This window comes from Corylus avellana, chromosome ca11 (genome assembly GCF_901000735.1).
Source record: "Corylus avellana chromosome ca11, CavTom2PMs-1.0".
In the NCBI taxonomy this organism is placed as follows: Eukaryota; Viridiplantae; Streptophyta; class Magnoliopsida; order Fagales; family Betulaceae; genus Corylus; species Corylus avellana.
Window position 1 is genome coordinate 19,572,439 of NC_081551.1, and position 22,096 is coordinate 19,594,534.

Sequence of the window (22,096 nt, forward strand, 5' to 3'; positions counted from 1 at the left end):
TCCAAAAATGAAATTCAAAATTTAGGCAACCTTAATTTATGAATAAGTAAAATCGGAACAATTTCACTATTTATATTTTATTGTATCATATCTTTTAAATTTTTTAAATAACTTGACGACACACATATATATTCACCATCTAACAATATATACACATACAATTAGATTGTAAAAATTTAATTTAGATGATAAAATAAATTATCTCCACTTTAATTAAATTGGAGATAGAAGATTCTAATCCACCTCGATCGGACATAAAATGCTGGGAGCCTGGGAGAGACAATTCCATTGAAGCTTGGGATTTTACAAAGATTTCTAAAATCCAAAATTTAAATGTGATTTGCCCACCTTTTATGATGCTTGATAATTAACTTATATATATATATATATATATATATATATATTTTCTTTCTTTCTTTAAAAAGTTGCTCATAGATTACAGCTGGGGGCTTTGTGGGGTTTTTTTAAGCTGATCAACATATCCATCACATGCACAGTACTGAAAGCAATCTGGTCCATCTCAGACTTGAAAATTGCATGATCAATGGCAATCTAATTAATCTAATCAAAACAAGATACCCTAATTTCAAACACCAACCAACACCTTAAATATGTTACCTAGGAGACCAGTAGTGTTCAAAAACAACTCTGGTCTCTCAATACAGAAAGTCACCCTCCCTTAAGAGTGTGACGTACACACTCTTCAAATTTGACCAAATTAAACTTTGTTTTGTCTAATTTTAATTAATTAAAGTAAATTCTTAGGTTTAAACCGAGCTCATGTGCAGAAAACAGTAGATAAATGGGGATTTTTTTTTTTTTTTAAGGAATTAGATTATGAACTGTGGTGGCACGCGCGGACGCGCCTGTGTGTGGCACGTTGAATAATTGTTGTTGTTTTCTTGGAATAGTTGGTATACACTTGAAGTTGTTTTAGCACTTTAAAAATGAGAGACAATCGCTTTCAAGTGGAAGTCTAGAAGTCCATATCTAAAGGAGGAAAAAAGTAATAAAAAAAAAAAATGGACATTATTGTTAATATTATTATAATCAATTTATGGAAGTTCCCAAGATGAGGCAAGAGAAGGAAGGGAGAGAAAAAGGAGCATAAAATCTAAGTATGTAATCTATACACAATCTGATCCAGCGATGCAATATTAGCAGGGTGCAAAATAGCTTTAAAAGAGAGCACTGGAGATCTCTGATTTCTCAACACCTTCTTGGCAGGAAGTTTCATCAGCAGGAAGAAGTTTTGTGATTTGCAAAACTCTCTCTGTCACTTTCTCTCTCCTTCTTGGCAGGAAGCTTCATCAGCAGGAAGAAGTTTTGTGATTTGCAAAACTCTCTCTGTCACTTTCTCTCTCTCTCTCTCACATATCACAGGAAATTAATTAAGGAGATGGGCAGCAGTTATTTTGGAGAGCCAAATTTGGGAAATGAAAAAGGAGGTGGATCTTCTTCAAGAAAAGGCAAGAAGAACAATCCAGACAAGCCCAAGCAGCCACAGAGAGGTCTTGGAGTTGCTCAATTAGAGAAGATCAGATTACATGGCCAAATGGGTTGTGCATACCATCCCTCCATTCATGGTCCATATCCCACTAATTTTAACAATGTAAATCTTTTCTTTCTCTCTCAGCTTTCTCATTGCTTTGAATAGTATGGTTTTTATGTGAGATTTATATATATATATATATTGGGTTTGTAGAACTTTAATGGAGTGTTTGTTTGTTTTTTGGTGTTAATGCCCATGCAGGAGGATATGAGAGTGCAAACAGCTTATTCACCTATGTCATCATCATCTTTTTCTTATTCATCCTCATCATCATCTTCCTCAGCTTCTTATGGTTACCACCCCAACATGATGGTATGTGGATTTTATTGAGGTTTAATTTACGCAGACAATTACAATTAATGGTTTTATTTTTATTTTTATTTTTATTATTTTTTTAATTTGTTGATGGGTCATCATGTGTATATATATATATATATATATGAAATATTTACCTGTTGTTGTATAATGAATCTATTATCTATGCAAAGTGCACATGAATTTTCATGGATTCTGTCTTGATGTTTATGAAGTCATGCCCATCATACACCATCACATCATGCCTTAATTTGATTGAGATAGCGTTGAAAAATTCCAACAAATCTTCTCTCTTTGAATATGACATAAACTCCTTTTGCATATGAAAATTTCCCGTTTGTTTGCAAGTTTCTTTCACTTGCTGATCATCATTGGCACTAACCCTAAATATTCTCTACTGAAAGATGTAACCAGCAGATTGTCCTACACTATCATCATCATCATAAAGAGAAATTGAGTCAAACCTGTGTTTAATTTCATCATAACTAAATCGCACAAGAAAATATTTTGGGGTTTCTAAATTAATCTGCTAAAATTGGCTGTTAGTACAGATGGGGCTAGGAGAATATGAAAGAACAAATATCAGATATGGCGATTCTCAACCTTCTGCTACAGCAAGGTACTCCTACAAATGATTTTTTTTTTTAGTAATAATCATTAATTTAGGAAAAACATATGCTTAATTAACTTAATTAGATTGTGTTCCCTTTTTCTTGGAAGTTATAAATTTATGTTGTGTTCTAATCATCCATATGTGAAATCCCTCTCAGATGGGATCCCAGCAGTCCCCCTTTAGAGACTCAACATTTTGCGCAGCCAAGCATGACTAGACACCTTCTAAATCTTCATACAGAGGTTGTTATACAATTTCTCTCCCTCTGATCAGTAATGCTATTCAGTTGACTGCTATACAAGTGTGATGACGTTCTACTAAATAGCATTTCTCTTTCTCAAATACGAAACAAATGATCTATGGCTTGATCGATATCATGCATTGAAACATCTTTGTTTCCATCTTGATTCATCTTCCAGGACTCCGAGGATAAAAACAGCAAGAAACTTAGGAGTAATTCCATGGGATCAAGCAGTCAGAATTCTGATCAATCAAGTGACAATCAGGAACCGGATTTGGAGCTCAGACTGTCACTTTAGTCAAATTAATTGCAAAATGGCAAAGAAAGTTGGGCATGCAAGGCAATGAATTAAGTATTATGAACTTGTTGGAAGAATCATTTGGTAAGACCCTTTTGTGTAATGAAAGGTAGATTGACCTTCTGTACAAGACAATGGAAATTTTCTTCTTGTTCATGAATTGTCAAAGAAATGAGAAAGTCATGGAATTTTCTCTCTATTTCTTGTTTCCAATCCATTATGTTCTAGAAGCTAGCTAGGCAGCATCTAACAGTAGAAAGTAGGGCATTCCTTCAACATAACTTTTTATCTGATCCAATGGCTTGTGGGTATATATGGTCAAATTTCTTACTCCTGTTGCTCCATAGTACTAATTACTTTTTGAAAGAAACTGATAAACCTAACCTATTATTAGAGGATGATAATTAAGCCTAGATTAGGATTATTTAGTGGAGATGAAAGTTTATCATCTATGGTAAAAGTAAGGGGACAGTTTTTGGACGTCTCAAAATTTGTCATATATGAATGGATTTTACAGCGTTAAGTGAAATTTCACTTCACTATGTATATATATATACACGTACAATAAGATACTATATCATGATCTTGTCGCCCGCGAGGATGCAATTAATTGCCTAAGACAATGACAAATGTTTCCCAAATCAAGAGCTATAAAAATTTATATATAGTATATATAGTACAAATATGTCTTTTGCAACTTAGGGGGGAATATTGGGATTGTTTGAGAATGGTTTTTAGCAGGAAAAGTAAAAGCACTAACAAACAAACAACTCCAAACACAAAATATTCACAAAATATTCAAAACAGTATACTTTTACCTTTATGTCACTTTAGAATTTTTTTCCAACCAAAAAGCAAACAATAAATAAAATAAATCATTTAAAATGCTTTATCAAACGCACAATGAATGTATCATTAACCCTTGGAAACTCTTAACTCTTTGCGAGTCATTTCGAGAATATCATAATATAACATTTGACTCATTGAGACACCGTTAAACCTAAAAGCTTAAGCTAATAGGTTTTAGGCTATTGTGTCATATTAATTACTCATACTTAATTATGATATCTTTCCCATGTGAGGGTTAATTTTTTTTTTTTTTTTTCCTTTTTTTCTTTCACTCACACGTATATACACAAAACTTCCCCTCATGTATGAGTCTATTGCCACATCAACTACACTTTTCCTCAAACAAAAGTCTTGTGCCAAGTGTTCACACGTCGATCATCACCAAAAGCCCAACGCTCACAAACTATGCATGCAAGTTATGCGATTCTTTTTAGTCTACTCTATCAAAAGTAACAATCAATCAAGAATCTCATGAGAGTCTACCAGACAGATGTATTCATCACTCGCCTTGTCAAACTATCGGTTTTAATACCACTATTGGAGATATTAACACTTTGGGAGTCCTTTCAATAAGACCCTAATAAAATATATTTGAGCACATTCAACCTAAACATTTTAAGCTAATGAATTAGGGCTCATTGTATTTTTATTTTTTTTTATTTTTTCCTAAGAAAATTGGGAAAATGGTACATGGTTTCAGAATACTAAAAAATGGGTGAACTTCCCAATAACATATTCAAAACGAAAAATACAAGCAAAAAAGGTCAACAAAATAGTAGGAAATTTTTCAAAAAATTACTCGGTCTCCTCTAAATTAAGGGTAGCATAAAGCGGTAACCAAAGCAAAAAAAAAATGGGCACATGACCCATTAGCAAGCAACTAAATTAAACAACCAAGCGGATGTAGGCCATGCTCCCCACCCAACACAAGGAAAAAAAAAATCTGAGGGAAAAAAAAAAAAAATTTAGAATTATTTATTTATTTGCCTATTAGCCCCTACCCATTCTAAAGTCTGGCTCCATCCCTGCTGGCCAGTAAAGGATAAGCACTGATGAAAACAAATTTGACGAAGAGAAGAACCGATGTCTGGTAGTCAAAGTCTCTACAGCAAGATCAAACCATATAGGCACAAAGAGACTAAAACCCATAAAAACCAATCAAATTAAAAAGTAGGAAATAACAACCCAAAACAGAAAATAATAATAATAATAATAATAATAATAATAATAATAATTGCAAAAACATAACAAAATACATCAACATAGCAGCATCGGCCGAGGAAGGCAACATTGAGGCAGAGCCAGAGTGGGTGACAAATCTAGCTTGGAGAAAGCCAAATATGAAATGCACTATATATTCGAAACTAGCGCGGCGACTAGGAGTGGGCAGGGGGTGATGGTAGAGGAAGACATTGGCAGTACTTAGGTGGAGGAGTGATGGAGAGGCTCTTAGGGGTGGGTGGCATTGTTGGGGATGTAGCAAAACAATCGAAAAAAACAAGGGGAAGAGGAGGAAAAGAAATCAACCGGGGAAAATAAAGAGGGAAGCCGCACAAGGCGGAAGAAAAGCCTCACTAGGGAGGCAGGAAAAGTCTCATGCCTTAGAAGGGTAAGAGGCTCTATCTCTAAAAGAAAGAGAGAAAGAGCCCATTAATTATGTTATATTAAAAACTCACACTTATGATATCTTTTTAATGTAGGACTTATTGCTTTTTCCTCACTCAAATGCATATGCACAACATCAACTAGCTAGCTAGTATTAGAGAATTAAAACCCTAACTTTTAAAATTTCTTTGGAAATCAATCAACCGAAAAGAAAAAAATCAGGGTTGGTGCAAGTAGGACCCCAACTCTGGTGGGTTGATAATCTTACTGGCCGGCATCGTACTATTTACATTAATTAATTTGCCTAAGCAGATAGGAGATCTAGATCCCCACTGGAAGAAACCTCCATTTAGGAGAATAGGTTTAAGAAAATTTTACTGTTTAGATTCTTTCAAACTGAGTTAATTATTTCCAATTGCACTGAAGCCACCACATATGAATCATGGCCTGGCATCAGCTAATTTGGTAATTAAGAAGGCAATTTGCTGGCAACTCTTGAGAACTTTCTTGAGGGTCAAGCACTATTAAAGATACTTGAATTTCGACGATATGATCAATCATGACCACCAAGATTCTTACTAGCTAGTTTTATTGGTCAAAAGTGAAATAAAAAAGATTGCCTAACAATCTAAATTGTAATCATGTTGTTTACATACGCACGGATGAATATATATAAATATATATATGCATGTACCCAAGAGCTAGGCACTTCATATATATATATATCAAACATCTACATTAATACACCTAAAGGCCAGAATCATGCTGTTTCCCTTATGTTTTTTCTGCAGCCATTGAGAATGTCATTTATCACATGTTTACAAGCACCAAAAGCAAAGAGAAATGGTATAGAAACCATGACCAGTCAAATCAATGAGAGGGTTTTTTTTTACTTCTTTTTTTATCTTTCAAATATATAAGTGGCCCCAAAGGGGAAGAGGAAGATGAAAAGTAAAGGGTTTAATTGCATAAAGGTTAATATGAAGAAACATATTACTTGAGATGATCCAAATTTACTGGACCCAGGCTCAACAATCAATTTGTCGTTAGCATGAGAAGAGTTGGCAAGGAAGGTGACCTTGATGTGTTTGGTTAACTCGATGATCAATTCATGCTTAAAAGTTGATTATGCATGCAGTATTACAGCTATGAATGGGTCGACCCAGTAATTAATGCAAATGGGGTTAAAACAGCTAGCTGTGTGTCGGTGTCAATCAATTAAAAAGATCGATTGCTAAAGACAAAATAAAAAATAGGTCATCGATCGAGATTAATTATCCTTCGGATTAAAGCAAAGAGAAAAAAATTACCTTGAGCTCATCTATACTATTTGAGGGAATTAAGGGTTCAACGAGCTAGCTAGCTAGGGTACGGTGTTTCTTTTCTGGGTGCAACATATAAATAAGGGTCCAAATTAATGGTGCAGTTTTGAATATATATATTTATGAAGAAATAGTGCATTTAATCAATGGTACAGACATCCACATACCAGTTGATTTCGATCTTGTCTCTTGAATTCAGCACCTCTTTCTTTCCAATCCTTTGACTCTTGTCTTTGGATCGAGGAAGTTGAGGTTGTTCATGAGTAGTACACCATTTTGTTTTTTTTTTTGACATGTCCGCACGAGAGGGGGAGAAGGATTCGAACTAGTAATCTCTGCTTCATTAGGCGTGATCCCAGTCGATTGAGTTACCTCTTAAGGACATTACTACACCAATTTTAGAAGGGCAGAGAATGTAAGGGGGATCAAAATTCTTCTTCTTCTTCTTCTTTTTTTTTTTTTTTTTTGGTTTATTAATTGTTGTTAAGAGCCTCCATATATGGTAGAAATAAATTAATTAATTGTTTCCATTTGTAATGAGGATGGTTCTAAGCTGGATAATACTGAGCATGTTAAATAATTAGAAAATTTAAAATTTAATCAAAAACCCATTGGGAGTCCCTAGGTGAATTCTAACCCTGATATGAATCTTCTTCTTAAAAACAGTCATAAAAGGCTCACTGGTGAGAATAAGATGAGCCTCGATCTATAGGGATGTTACTGAGAAAGTTAGGGGAACTTTGTAATCTTTGCTTTTGGTTTTAATATCGGCAAATTCAGCGTCAAAATTTGTTGAGCTTTTTAAGTTTAGGGTCGAATTAAATCAAGTGTAAACAAACGATTCAAGACAATGCTGTTGAAAATTGAAGAGCAAAACATGTCGATCGCAATCTCGATTGAAGCTCATTCAATCGAGATAGTGTTACAAGTTTCAATAAGAAAATCAGAATATTTCAATCGCAAGCTCAATTAATGAAGGGGGGTGGGTCGAATGAGGTCATGAAGACACTTTAAATTCAAGCTCTAGAATGCCTCGATCATAGGGTCGATCAAACCCCCTCTGAACCTAGCAGAATCACAATGTTTCACAAGTCACACAAAATACTCTGATCGCAATCATGATAAATGTAATACCCTATTTCTAAACTAGGGTTAAGAAAAACCTTAACGAGGCTTTGTAGATTAATAAGGAACAAATAATGATGTGGATATTAGGGAGGATAGGCCTAGACAACACTTGGGAAAATTTTTGGCTTGAACTAGGTGGGTATTATTGATCGATCAGTTTGACTTAACAAATCCTACTAATCTATCGTTGACCAAGGTGATCGATCGGTTAGGTTATCGTACGCTATAAAGTTCTGAAAAAAGTTATTATACCGCCCCAAAAATTTAATTAATTTGGAGTGTTCGCATAGTTCCTCCACACTAATTAACTAATTATAATTAGTTGAAAGGACTACCTCTAACAATAAACATCATAGTATAATATAGAGGAAAATGAAAAAAAGAATGATCTGAGTAACCTCAATAATATTATTCTAACGTCAATACAGCATAGAACCTCCAAGGGAATACAAAACTAAATATACATTACCATCTCAAGTATAATATATATACATAATTAATATGCACAAATCTGCCACTATAAGCCCTTCGCTTAGCATCTCCGACCTTGTGAATAACTCCAATATGTCCTCCTAATAAACTTGCTAAATTGTAAGGCACCGAAATGTTTTACAAGTGAAAATGTAATTAGATATATCGTTCTACGACTTACTAAGTAGATCACTAATGGAACTTAGCCCATATATACAATGAGCCTAATTTACTAGAAAATAGGCAAACAATTGATCTAATGTTTGATGTAACACCCCGATCCCACAATGAGTACATGAAGCATAGATTTATCTCTATGACACTTTTATAAGTATATGTCTTTGAAAATTCTCACAAGTTAACCATGACATCTATATACTTTAACTAACATGCTCTCTAAATCATCAAATAATCATCCAAGAATTTAATATCTACCTGATTAAATTATAAAGACAACATTTAAACCTATAACTCCAAATTTTTATTAAGTAACCGCAATTCACCATACTAAGATCCATCATTTTGTAATATTTACACTATTAAACATATCTCCTAGAAGTTAACAAAGTATACATTGATCAATTTACACATCAAAACTAAACCACAAAGGGTTTTCCAAACTAACAATTCACCAAAATTTTTATCAAGATATAGCAATCTCCCGCTAAGCTTCAAAATCTTTACATTGTTTCAGCGTGGCTAATATTAAGAGTCTCTGATATCTTTGAAAGAAGTATAAATATAATCTAATGAGTAGTCTCAGTAAGTATAAATAGTTAATCAAGAAAGTGATATTGAGCCACTTACCAGTTAGAATTATGCACATAATTTAATAGAACATTTCTCAATATTTTCAAAACAAGAATATGAAATATTACATTTTGTAATGTTCAATAACCATGAAAATGAACTGTACACATAAGTAACTATTCTTTATGTGAGCAATAAAAATAATGCAATGATTCAAAATATAGTGAAACAATTTTCCGATGTCGTACACTCGTTGTCAAACATTTTTGCTCAGTCTGAATGGGTTGTGCGGTCTCAATATTGAGACTGAAATCTCTTCTTGAGCAAGAAGAAGTGACCATCTTTAGAACCTCTAGCCATGGGTCCACTACCCATGACTGAAAGCCATGTTGCTTCAATTCCCTTCTAAAGATCGTCTACACCCAAGTACATTTTATTTTTTTATTTGTTTTAAAAAAAAAATGTTTACATTTGGGCATTAATCGGAAAAGAAAGAAAACAAGCTATTGAATTTGATTAGTGCATGTTATCTCCCTTGTTTACATCAATAACATTAACGAGTTTGAATCTAATGATAGCATCGATATGGAAGGTACTCATCTTTCACAACACGCATGGTAGGTGCTCGATCAATTGCAGCTTTAGTTTCCTTGTTTGGTTGATTGACGATGAGTATTAAGTTTCCTTCTTTGTTTGGTTGATTTCCTTGTTGGTGTTGACTCCTTTTGCTTAACAAAGGTCTTATATTCAAGATCCCTTGTCAAAACGAGTTGTTGAGATAACATTTTCGTATAAGAAGTTCCTTCTAGATTTGGTAGCTTAGAACCAGTTTGCACAAGAAATATATATGTTCTGTGACTGTGGATAATGCATGGAAATGTACTAACTTCTCTCACAAGGGTCCTCATCAGATTGCCAAAATATTATTGTATCCAAGGTTTTTTTTCCTAAGCGAAAAAAGCTACGTACTAGGATTGCAATTAGCTCCCTTTCTTTGAAAAATATGGTACGGAGTTGGAGGAAGCTTCTAAAGCTACGGGATATGGCAAGAAACTTTCTTAAATTTGAAGTGGGAGATGGTAAGAGCATTCATTTATGGATGGACTGGTGGCACCCAGATGGAATTCTGTATGAACAAAATATGTATGATGATCAAATTTGAGTGCATTAAAAGGAAAATAATAGGATTGGTTACCAGATAGATCAAAAGACTTAGTCAATATACAGAGTAAACTGTCAAGTATGAACATAGGAGAAAGGGATGAGCCTATATGGGTGATTTTGAGGAAAGGAACTTACACAAGTGCAGAAACATGCAAACATTAATTGGTGGAAATTAATTTAATTGGTTTCCACTAGCAATTCCTAAGCAGGCATTTGTGTTGTAGCTGGCTATGCAAAATAGAAGGAAGGGATCCCATTTGTTCTTTCAATGTAGATTTAGTAAAAGAATATAGAGAGAATGATGGAAAAAACGAATTATTGGGGCTTACATGAGTGGGATAATAAGAGTTTATGAACAAATATGTGTAAATAACATAATATATGGAGACAGAGTAATAACATAAAACATGAGAATCAGCCAAGAACAGAGGAGAAAGTATGCAAATCATTGTATGAGAAGTGAGAACAAGGGTCTTGGTGAAAGGGAGATTCAAAAAGATTGAGAATTTCGAGTTGTGTTATTGCGTATATATGTAAATATGGGCGTATCGAACTACATGGCCCCTTGGGGGGCCGGCCATGTTTTCGCCAAAAAATTTTTAATTTTGTCTCCATAAACTCCAAATCCTAGTTCCACCATCGAATAGGGGGTTTGTTGTAGTAAATGGTAGGAGTATTGTTTGTAATAAGATGCTATTGAGTATGACTAGGTGTTCCAGCAGTTAAGATGCCGAGTTTTGTAATTGTTTGTTTATTTGACATAAAAATATCTCATTCAAAAAAAAAGAAAAAAAAAAAAAAAAAGAGATAGGCTTCACATATTTATGCCACTAAAAATATGTGGTGAAAATAAATTTGGTTAAATTCTTTCGATCCAGTTTGGAGAAAAAAAATATATTCTAAATTTAAAAGGTCACATGATGTTATGGTACACTAAAATTTGAGGCACATACCATGCATGCACATGCAATTTATAGTATCATCTCTATAAAGATCATTATCAAACTTATATAATAAGATTTTAATAATTGAGAGAAAATAGTGAAATAAAGACTTTTGATTGTGCAGGAAGATTAAATAAACAAGAAGCTTTTCTTATTCAATTAAGAGGTTTTGAGTTCGAACTCCGTCATTCATCTCTTATTTCAATTAAATATATATTTTAGGTGTTGGGTTTCACCTAATAAGAAAGAGTTTAAGCTCACACGTGAAAGAGAGTGTTAGGATATATAAATTAAATGATTAAATTTATCTGTTTCTACCCGCTTAAACTCTTTAAATAAATGGTTAAATTCATCTCTCCCTACCGGCTTAACATACTGTAGAATTTGTTCTGATACACTGGCAGCCTACCCTAAATAGCAAATAATGGGAGAGTGTCCTGTAAACAAGAACAACCAAAAGTATTTTTGGCAATCTTTGACTGACTCATTGCAACCTTAAATGCCAAAGGGAGATGGAGAGGGAAAGAAGGGAAACAAAAGCATAAAGCATTATTGTGCTTGAAGACACATTTGATCGATCTTCAATGGCTTCCCTGCGTGGAACCTTCTTCATCTTCCCCATCTTGCTTGCTACCGTGCATTCCCAATTGCTCTCTCCGCACCCTTCGTTCGGAGGATCCAATGGCAATGATGGGAAGCTACATCTTCCCGGCATCACAATTGGAAATCCTTTTGCCGGAGATGTTAAGGTGAACGATCCGGGGGGAAATCCTCCATTGGAGACAGACTTCAAAGGTTTGTGGGAGCTGGTTTCCACAGACTCCGGGGCCAATGCCATGCACATCAATTTACTTCCCAACAACAAGGTTATAATGTTCGATGCCACAGCCTTCCACATGTCAACAATTAAACTGCCAAACGGAGAATGCTTTCCTTATAAGACAGATCAAGGTGTTGAGAAACAGGATTGTTGGTGTCACGCAGTGGAGTTTGATATTGTCACAGCACAAATAAGACCACTAAAGGTTTTTCCATTTTTCTTGATTTTTTTCATTTTCTTTTTTTGTCTCAACTAGGGCCCGGAGTCGGATAAAATGGTACCGGAATAGGTATTTCCGCCTTTCGCTCCACCATTGTTGGTGATGTTGAAATTTTGACCGACTTTGTCGGCCAATCTATGTTTCTGTCACCGTCATGTCGGTTACGGTGGCGATCCGTAATGTCAGTTGTGAGTGGCAGAGAGGTCAAAGAGAGGCTGAGACTGAGAGGGTTAAGGTTTGAGCAAGGGGAATGCTATGTGTTCTCTTGGTCCTACGTAGATATTATTTTCTAAAAAAAGCATAAAAAATAAACAAAAACAAAAAACTGACCCTTATTTCTCTTACTTAGTTTTTAAAAAATAATATTCACTTAAGATTATGAGAAAACTAAGAGAACACCTAACATTTCTCTTTAAGCAATAAGAGGTTTCGAGAACTCACTAGAATGCGATGATGACTATAGTCATCTCAAAATGGTGTCATTTTGAAGAATAAAAATGACGTGGTTTTAGTTGACTATCTATTATTTATAAATAATCATTCAAAACAGCATTGTTTTGGGAGATAAAAACGACGCTATTTCAATTTTCTGTAATCTCAATATGTCGGGTTGGTTTCGATCGAAATACCGACTTCCTAAACCCTATTCCGCATATTGAACCGACTTTGTTAGAAATTCAAAAAGCCTACTTCCTATTGGCTGCCGGTTAGGTGGTGTCAGGGCAGTGTCGACCGGCAATCAGTAGGCCGTTTTTTTGCACACACCCCCGGTCTCAGCTAATTAACTTAATTGGTGATAGGTTGAGTGGGATCCATGGTGCTCATCAGGAGGCCTTGCAGCCGATGGTACCTTGGTTAGCACTGGTGGGTGGCTAAGAGGCTCAAGAACTGTAAGATTCATGCGCCCATGCAATGACGACTGCGATTGGAAAGAATTCCAGACTGCACTGGCAGATTCAAGATGGTACGTATATATATATATATATATGCATGCTTTTATAAGATAATAAAAATAAATTAAAAATATATTTAGTAATGAAAAGTACTCCTGCAGCATTGTGAATATGTAATTAATTACAAATACTCCGACCAAAGTAAATAGCATTCACATTCCGTTCAATAAATTTACATTTTTTTTTAATTATATATTTTTTAAAGAACTTACATTTGGCTCTTTATTCTTGAAAATAAAGTGAGCATGACTATAATAATTCGCCAAATGTTTCAACATTTTGTTGAGTCGAATGTAGTTTATTTGGATCTCATAGCATTTTGACTAGCCGGATGAGATTGTAAAATTAGACTTAAGCATATATATTTTTATGCAAAATAGCTAATTAAAACTCATTTTATCCAGTTTAGTTACTGAGTTTTAAAAGACACCATACATCCGATTATCTATTTTTTTTTTATCTATATTATTTAAATTTTTATTTTTTTTATAAGGATTGTATTTTTCCTAAAGATTCTATTTTTTAACTTTTGAAAAAAAGAGATCTGAAGAGATAAATAGTTTTTTTTTTAACTGTTCACAAATGCAAAAAAAAAAAAAAAAATTGTATTTGAGATGCATAATTCAATGTAGAGACTTTTTTAGTATTTCGCTTATCTATTTTAAATAAAAGTAAAAAATAGCTAAGCTATTGCGAGTGCTTTGGAGTTAATTATGACCATTTCAATTTATTTGAAAGAGAAAAATGAGAAAGTAATCGCAATTAATTTTTAAATATTAATCGAATTGTACATAAAACTCAATGACCAAAAATAATTGACCATTTTTTTTATTTTTTTTTTTGGGTGCCTTTTTCCCCCTAATGCAGGTATGCAACACAAGCAACCCTCAGCGATGGTAGCTTCATTTTGGTGGGTGGCCGGAGGTCATACAGCTACGAATTCGTTCCGAAGCCGAAAGGAAATACAAACCCCATAGCCATCAAGTTTCCCTTTCTCGACGAAACCACTGACATGGACGAGAACAATCTCTACCCTTTCGTCCACCTCTCCACGGACGGCAACGTCTTCATCTTCGCCAACAACCGCTCGGTGCTCCTCGACCCAAAGACCAACAAGATCATCCGTGAGTTTCCTGTCTTGGGCGGCGGCTCACGGAACTACCCGTCGTCGGGGATGTCCGCTCTCCTCCCTATAAAGCTCTACGTCCAGAACGCCGCCGTCATCCAGGCCGAGGTTATAGTCTGCGGCGGCGCAAAGCGTGAGGCCTACGGATTATCCCAGAAGGGAACGTTTATCCCTGCATTACAAGACTGCAACAGGCTTCAAATCACCAAGCCTAACGCCCTGTGGAAGAAAGAACCCATGCCTACACCGCGTTGCATGGGTGATATGCTGATTCTTCCCACCGGAGACCTCTTGATTCTTAATGGCGCCAAACTAGGTATGCTAAATCATCCCTTGTCTTAAAAGTTTAAGTTAGTAAGATGGGATGAATTTAATTACGAGCATCATTCTCTTGGTATTGTCAATTGAGTTGACATATTCCATCAACCTTTAATTAAAAAAAAAAAACAATAATAGATGGAATTGAGTGTGCCTACTCAACTAAGGGTGAAGATAAACACAACGCCGGCCGGCTATTTTTTTTGTTTTTTTTTTTAATATTAAAAAATTTTAAAAAATTAAAATTTGCCTAATGTGCTTAGCACGCTGGCGTTGTGTGAATCACGGTCCCTCAACTAATAATACTAGGGGAATGCTAAATAATATTTCTCTTCAATCATTTAATTTACTAAAAACTCCACTTACCCTTTATGTATACACTTTTTCAATCGTACACTCAAAGTTTAACAAATTGTAATGTCGGGTTGCCATATTTTAAAAGTTTATAATGTCATTCATACCATTAGTATTAATTAGGGTTAAATCAAAAGATATATATATATATATATATATATATATATATATAGGTGAAATGACCCTTAATTATATATACCTCGGTAAACTTTATAAAAATACAAAACTACCCTTAATTAAAAATTGTTAAAAAAAAAGGAAAAAGAGGTCTATGCCGGCCGTGGGTCACTTGACCCAAATCTGACAATTTGTTTAGGAGTATTTTTGAAAATTTTGCCATCCTCGGTTAGGATTTATAATATGCAAAGTTTTGAAACATGGCAACCTAATATAGCAACTTTTAAAATTTTAAGAATATGATTGTAAAAGTGCTAAAACATTTGGGTAGGTAAGTGAAGTTTTCCCTTTAATTTATTTTTTTACACTCAATATAAATCATGTTAAATCACAATTTATCTAAAAATTTAAATTAATAGAAAGAAATGAATTTAATCATTTAATTTATATTTTAATAGGTACAGCGGCTTGGTACTCTGCGGATGATCCCAATCTCACTCCAGTCCTTTATAGTCCTGATAAGCCTAGAAACCAAAGATTTAAAGAGCTTAATCCTACTACGATCCCAAGAATGTACCACTCCGCCTCGACGGTGCTTCCCGACGGGAAAGTACTAGTCGGAGGTAGCAATCCTAACGCAGGGTATAACTTCACGGCCAAGTACCCTACCGAGATGAGGATAGAGAAATTCTCACCACCTTATTTGGATCTTTCTTTGGCTATAAGCCGGCCGGAGATCGTTGTCGAGTCGTCGGAGGCCGCTCTAGCGTACGGACAAAAGTTCTCAGTGCAGTTTAAGCTTGTTAGATTGTTTGTGAGCAAGAGTGACGTCAAGGTGGCCATGTATGCCCCTCCATTTACAACGCATGGGTACTCCATGAATCAAAGACTGCTTTTTCTTGGTAAGATTGACGTGCAACAGGCTTTGCTGCCTAATTTTCACAGCATTGAGCTGGTGGCGCCGCCTACGAGCGCAGTTGCTCCGCCTGGGTACTACCTACTCTTCGTCGTTTTTCGCGGGGTACCGAGCAAGGGAATGTGGGTGCAAATCAAGTAGAGCTAGCAACCTCGGATTTTCCAATTCTGCTGCCCTAAATTTGATATGGCTAGCTAGCTAAGTTTCCTGTGATTTCTCAAGGTGTTATATATCTTTTCTACGTGGTTGGTCGAACAATATGGTGTGCCAAGTTTCCGACCTTCCTTTTTATGCCGTTTTTGAATTGTTAATAGAGCTCTAATTTTTTCGGCATTATTCAATTTTGTAATATTATAGTGAAATTGATTTCAACTGAGATTGAAAACAAAAAGGTACCAAGGGTTAAGGATCGGGATGAAATGGAGATCTCTTTTTATAGTCCAAATTAATTAGATTACAGGTTTAATGGTTTATATGTTATTTAAAATGACGTGCCACTAGCTATATCGATGTAGCATTATGTACACTGTTATATACAATAAAGTTAAACAAGTTTTTGATTGTAAAATGAATTTATTTTCATTTCACTTGAAATAGAAAAATACCTAATCAACCTTTGGTATCACCAAAAACCCTCTATAATAATGAAATAAGATAATGACACAAATAGCAATATACCAAGAAAAGTTGTGATGATTTATTAGAGTAGAATGTTTTCCAACTTTCACATCGTGTAGACTTGGCATAAAATGCTTGGGTTTCATCTTTAAAACATCATATAATCTTGTCAAACTTGTTGAATATAGCCAATCAATTAAGAAATGATACAGTAAAGGTAACTACAAGTAATTAAAAAAGGACTGGTCCTATTCTATTCTAAAATCCTTATCACCTTTAGAATATATGGTCGGACCTTTTACATTTTTCAGACTAGAGAGAACTAAGCATGATTGATTACATAACAAGGATGATGCTTGTCAATTGTGAAGAGACAATGTATAGTGATAAAGCGTGGCATACTGAGTCATTGTATTCACACGCACACAATTCACAATTCTTCTATAAAACTAAGGAAATTCAAAGGGATTGCATAAAACAGAGGAAAAAGCATTCATGAAGTGTTTCTTATTGAAAACTGATGAAACGTACCAAAGTCTAGCGGTCAAGAGTCATCCTTGTTTGGCTTAAATATAAGTAGGATCGCATCCCTAGGTCAAGTTTTTGTACTACGTATGACGGTTTTTTAGTTTACATTGTTGTTCAATATTGAGTAGTTTGTTATGTTGGTAATACACATTATTTACGTGATTAATTGATGGAAAACATTGGCTTTCAAAGTTTGTTTCATTGGAACAAAAAAAAAAGTAAATAAAAAAGACTATTCTTTTCTATTATATTAATATTTTTCATTTTATAAGGATTAAACTTTATGAATTTCTAAATTTATTTGATTTTAAGTAAAGAAATATAGGTCAAAATTATCTTATGAACATTTTTCATTTTTGATAGCCAATTAGTTAATTGAGTGAGGGAAAGAAAGTTGGTTACTGTTACTAATAGGTAAAATAAAAGAAGAAAATGTGTCGCAGACTCTCGGGGGAGTTAGAAACCGAAAAAAGGAAAAGTGAGAACCACTTAAATAGAAGAATCTATTGTATTTCGGCCTTTGTTCCCATAGCAACTCGGGATCAAAAAGTTTACTCTTTCGAAGACTTTTTTTTAAATAAATTATAATAAAAAATTCCGCTCATTGCGCATGTTATAAGGTTGTACTTAAACAAACAAAAAGACCACTCAAAGTCAAACTTCATAGGACAGTTAATTACTGTGAAAAGATAACTGGTATTGGACCTCCTCCAATACCATTCTCATTTTCAACCCATATATATATATTTTTAATTTTTAATTTTTTTTTTCCTCAACTGAGTGCAGGCCACCCAAGGGAGGCTTGGGGATCTCATCGTGGGCCAGACCTACTTAGTGCCATGCACGACATTATTCAACTCGAACCGTGTCCCAGCTAAGCCACCAAACACCACTTTTCCCACTTCAACGATCCGGACATTCCTACCACCTACAAAATATAATGCTATTTTTATTTTTAAACAAAACAATAAAAGCCAGCATGGTTCTCTGTTGATTCCCATTTTTTGTTGACATGGAAATTTTGCTTCCAATGGCATCCATCCATGTGGAAGGGTCTCTGGAAATCGGTGAATTTTTAAATATGCAGAAGTCAGAAAATACTATTCACCTAATATATCATAGGCCAGCATGTAATTGAAGGAATATGCAGAAAATTGTTGCAAAACCAACTTACGTGTAAGCAACCTTACAATTTACAAAAGTCTTCCTCAATGAAGCTGGACATTACAGCAGGCTGAGAAAAGGAATTATCAAGGAAAGGTGCATCCTAGCAGGTCATAGTGCTGGTTATCAGCTATATATAGCAGTCAGTGCCACAAACCAAAGATAAAAGAATCCCATTCCACCACCAGCGTTTGACACAAAACAGAGGATACTTATTCACGGGATTTGGAATGGCGAGGTTACAAGTTTTGGTAATGGCTCTATTCATCTCTGCAATTGCACTTGATCAAAGTTTTGTCAATGCAAACTTTTACCAGAGTATGTATTTCACTCCGGGCGCCAACAATGGGTCTTCAATCGTAGGCATGGGCAATGACCTTCACCTTGTGTTGGATAACAAAGCAGGTAAACATGGGGGTGTTTGTTAAACTCCCTCACATTTCCCAACATCCACCACACTATTCACTTCATTTTTTTTCCCAAAAAAATATTATTACTTTTATATCAAATCACTCACTTTTTATATCTAATCATTTACTTTTTATTACTATTCAAATAAAAAAATCACTACAAAACAAAATTTTTTACTTCCCAATACTACTTTTTCATTTTTCCATACTAATTATTATTATTATTATTTTCTTTTTTTTTATCCATGAACAGTGTCCTGTAAAATGAACAGCGCTGGGGTGTTTAACAAACACCCCCATAATCTGCTTGTCACCTATACTTATTGAATTTTACCTTTGAGTTTTATCTTCTGCTGTTTCATGGTCCTGTTTAGAAAGAGTACATTTCGCATCTAAAAGAATATAATCACATAAATGATAAATACAGACATACAACATTTTACAAAATGTTATAACATGTAAAAGTCGTAAGCACAAGCACAAATTATGAATGCCACAAGTACATCTGAGCCAACTGATCAGATTACTTCATTCAGTTAAAACTCCTACAGGAAACAGATTAATCCATTCATAACAAGGCAATTATGAAAAGGTGCATTAGGCATGTAAGCTATCAGGTTATAGAATATCTTAACTGAAAGTGACAATGAAACATATAAAAGCTCATATAAATATGGTGACTTTCCTCTGTTTAACCAGACTATCTTGTTGCTTTGGTATTCAGGCAGTCGCGCTCAATCAACGAAAGCGTTCTTATTTGGAAGCATTGAAATGCTCATTAAGTTGGTACCAGGGAACTCTGCCGGATCTGTCACAGCCTACTATGTAAGTTCACTGGATCGCCAACAAGAAGGGATCATAAAACACGAATATTTATCAACTTTGTCAAATGAGCTTCTTTTTTTTTTTATAAGTTTGTCAAATGAGCTTTAAAACATATATGTATTTCATAAAACCAAATCTGTCTCCTGATGTGATAGGGGAAAACTCTGGTTGATGGGAATCCCAGCGAAAACAAAAATTATAGTGCAAATCTTCTCCATCTTTCTTCAAATATTTCCAGGGTTGATGAAGTCCCAATAAATGGAACTTATAAATTGCTAACATTCCATACTAAACTTTCTGCAGCTATCCTCTAGTGGGAGCAACCATGACGAAATAGACTATGAGTTCTTAGGGAATGTTTCGGGACAACCTTACATTATCCACACTAACATCTACACACAAGGAAATGGAAGCAAGGAGCAGCAATTCTACCCTTGGTTTGACCCAACTGCTGATTTCCACAACTACACCATACATTGGAACCCCACTGAAGTTGTGTAAGTCTGCCTCCTGTTCTACAAAACAAATCATTCTTTTCTGTTGTATCAGACAAAAGATATACTTTTCAAACGTCAATGGCTTTCCCCAACAGAAATTTATTTTCTTCTCCTCCTGAAAGTTTTTGCTACCAGTCATTCAAACTTTTACAGAATATTCTCCACCCATTTTCACAATTCCTCATTAATCCAGGAACCCATCCTGTTACTAGACTCTGAATTCATCACTATAATTTCAGGTGGTATGTCGATAGTCTGCCAATACGTGTTTTCAGAAACTATGAGAGTGAGGGGATTGCGTACCCCAGCAAGCAAGGGATGAATGTCTACACCAGCCTATGGAATGCGGATAACTGGGCAACAAGAGGGGGGCTGGAGAAGATCAACTGGACCTGTTCACCCTTCACAGCAAAATTACGCCAATTTAGGCCAAGGGCTTGCGAATGGAAAGGACCTGTCAGCATCAGTCAATGTGCTTCCCAAACCAATCCCGCTAACTGGTGGACTTCCCCCATATACAAACTGTTGGGTTATGCTAAGTTGGGTCAGTTAAAGTGGGTCCAAGATAACTACATGATCTACGACTACTGCAAAGATTATAAAAGGTTCAATGGAACGATGCCACCTGAATGTTTTAAGCCACAATTCTAACATGAGGGCCAGCAATCAAGATATATAACCTTCAATGTTCCTCTGTGTTTCATTTGTATTGATTTTATTCTTGTTCATTGAGTTTGAATTGAAACGGTTCCCGTTATTGCTTTTCAATTATTTTTATCAAATGTGTTCCTTGTATCGAGTTATATATCATCGTCTACGCTAATTTTGAACAATCGAATACATGAAATAATGCAATATTCTTCTCTTTTTTCTGGACAAGTATGAAACAAATGCAACTTCTATAGCCATATTGTTTTCATCAGCACAAATCAACGAAAAGAGTAGAAAATGGGATCAAAATGGCAAGCCAGTCAACATAAACTCTCCAAATTACCAGCTACAAACTCATATTTCAGAAACCAAATACAAACATAGGATTCATTCGTAAAGCAATCTCAAAAAAATATTTGAAATACCCAACAGGAATTTAAAAGCTAAAATAACATAGATCACAAAAATTCCTGTTCTTTTCCCCAGTTTTCTCAACAAAGAAACCAAGGGTTTAGGGTTAGTCAAATTTCAGGAAAAAAAAAAAAAAAAAAGTCGTCACGAAATACAAAGCCAAACACCGAGAACGATCAGACCCGTACCAAGCAAAGCGTGGGCCACGCGGGTCTTCTCCCCCAACAGCAATCCGAAGACGGCGGTGGCAGCAAACGTCGTCGCATTGGTGACGGGCACGGTGAGAGAGATGGGGGTGTGGCTTAGAATGGCGAAGAAAGTAGCGGAGGCCGAGAGGTTTATCAAGAAGGGGACCGAGTACTGCCAGATCGAGAGGAGGGTGAGCCAATTCTTGAGCGAAGCGATGAGCTTGTGGAGCGGCGGTGCTTGTGCTTGCGGTGGCCTCGAAGTGGATTTGAGGGCCTCGTCCCACAGCAGCGCGCCGCGGCGCATGATGGCGTTGGTGGCGCCCCAGACAAGGCCCACCGCCACCATCTTCTCTACGTCCCCGATCATGGTAACTTTGCTCTACGTTGCTGCCAGTTTAGCCAAGACTCAAAAATCACATTTCTGTGAAAGTGGCAAAGATGTAATTGTCTCGCGAATTATCCGCCCTTATCACTCTCAGCTATATCCAAATGCCATGTGGTCCCCGCCACCCGGACGACAGCCACCGTCCTCCTAGTCCGCCACGGTACTCGTACCACAAAAAACAAATCCTACTCGATTCCCCTCCCCTAGTAGATTAAGGGTAATATCGTGAATCAGGCACTTGGTGGCAAGATTTCTTACGACGCGTGGCAAGATATAAGTGGCCTTGACTTCTGGACACAAATGAAATTGAACGCCGCCGAGATACTCAATCGGCTGCAACCTC

At 35.5% G+C, this 22,096-nt stretch overlaps 4 protein-coding genes across 4 annotated transcripts; 3 read left to right on the forward strand and 1 right to left on the reverse strand.

Moving 5' to 3' along the window:
- Window positions 1–1,245: 1,245 nt before the first annotated feature.
- Window positions 1,246–3,019, forward strand: LOC132166715 (protein SPEAR1). The gene is made up of 5 exons (XM_059577584.1): window positions 1,246–1,612; window positions 1,754–1,864; window positions 2,419–2,486; window positions 2,638–2,722; window positions 2,900–3,019. Exons 1-5 carry the CDS (start codon window positions 1,400–1,402, stop codon window positions 3,017–3,019), a joined length of 597 nt encoding a protein of 198 aa, XP_059433567.1. The 5' UTR covers window positions 1,246–1,399.
- An 8,817-nt stretch (window positions 3,020–11,836) lies between these two features.
- Window positions 11,837–16,217, forward strand: LOC132165198 (aldehyde oxidase GLOX1). Its single transcript, XM_059575686.1, has 4 exons — window positions 11,837–12,277; window positions 13,093–13,256; window positions 14,113–14,687; window positions 15,619–16,217. The coding sequence occupies exons 1-4, from the start codon at window positions 11,837–11,839 to the stop codon at window positions 16,215–16,217; spliced, it is 1,779 nt and encodes a 592-aa protein (XP_059431669.1).
- A 2,350-nt stretch (window positions 16,218–18,567) lies between these two features.
- Window positions 18,568–20,769, forward strand: LOC132166524 (probable xyloglucan endotransglucosylase/hydrolase protein 26). Its single transcript, XM_059577354.1, has 4 exons — window positions 18,568–18,791; window positions 19,521–19,621; window positions 19,925–20,118; window positions 20,358–20,769. The coding sequence occupies exons 1-4, from the start codon at window positions 18,617–18,619 to the stop codon at window positions 20,767–20,769; spliced, it is 882 nt and encodes a 293-aa protein (XP_059433337.1). The 5' UTR covers window positions 18,568–18,616.
- Window positions 20,770–21,095: 326 nt separating this feature from the next.
- On the reverse strand, window positions 21,096–21,894 carry LOC132166338 (uncharacterized). Its single transcript, XM_059577140.1, has one exon. It carries the CDS (start codon window positions 21,733–21,735, stop codon window positions 21,325–21,327), a length of 411 nt encoding a protein of 136 aa, XP_059433123.1. The 5' UTR covers window positions 21,736–21,894; the 3' UTR covers window positions 21,096–21,324.
- Between the last annotated feature and the right edge of the window lie 202 nt (window positions 21,895–22,096).

Bases quoted from the DNA above. Each gene is read 5' to 3' on its own strand.
- LOC132165198 (XM_059575686.1), top strand. From the start codon at position 11,837: ATGGCTTCCCTGCGTGGAACCTTCTTCATCTTCCCCATCTTGCTTGCT. The intron at 12,278-13,092 runs GTTTTTCCATTT...AATTGGTGATAG, and splicing joins CACAAATAAGACCACTAAAG to GTTGAGTGGGATCCATGGTG. The intron at 13,257-14,112 runs GTACGTATATAT...CCCCTAATGCAG, and splicing joins GCACTGGCAGATTCAAGATG to GTATGCAACACAAGCAACCC.
- LOC132166715 (XM_059577584.1), top strand. From the start codon at position 1,400: ATGGGCAGCAGTTATTTTGGAGAGCCAAATTTGGGAAATGAAAAAGGA. The intron at 2,487-2,637 runs GTACTCCTACAA...AATCCCTCTCAG, and splicing joins CAACCTTCTGCTACAGCAAG to ATGGGATCCCAGCAGTCCCC. The intron at 2,723-2,899 runs GTTGTTATACAA...TTCATCTTCCAG, and splicing joins TTCTAAATCTTCATACAGAG to GACTCCGAGGATAAAAACAG.
- LOC132166524 (XM_059577354.1), top strand. From the start codon at position 18,617: ATGGCGAGGTTACAAGTTTTGGTAATGGCTCTATTCATCTCTGCAATT. The intron at 19,622-19,924 runs GTAAGTTCACTG...AACTTTCTGCAG, and splicing joins GATCTGTCACAGCCTACTAT to CTATCCTCTAGTGGGAGCAA. The intron at 20,119-20,357 runs GTAAGTCTGCCT...CTATAATTTCAG, and splicing joins TGGAACCCCACTGAAGTTGT to GTGGTATGTCGATAGTCTGC.
- LOC132166338 (XM_059577140.1), bottom strand. From the start codon at position 21,735: ATGATCGGGGACGTAGAGAAGATGGTGGCGGTGGGCCTTGTCTGGGGC.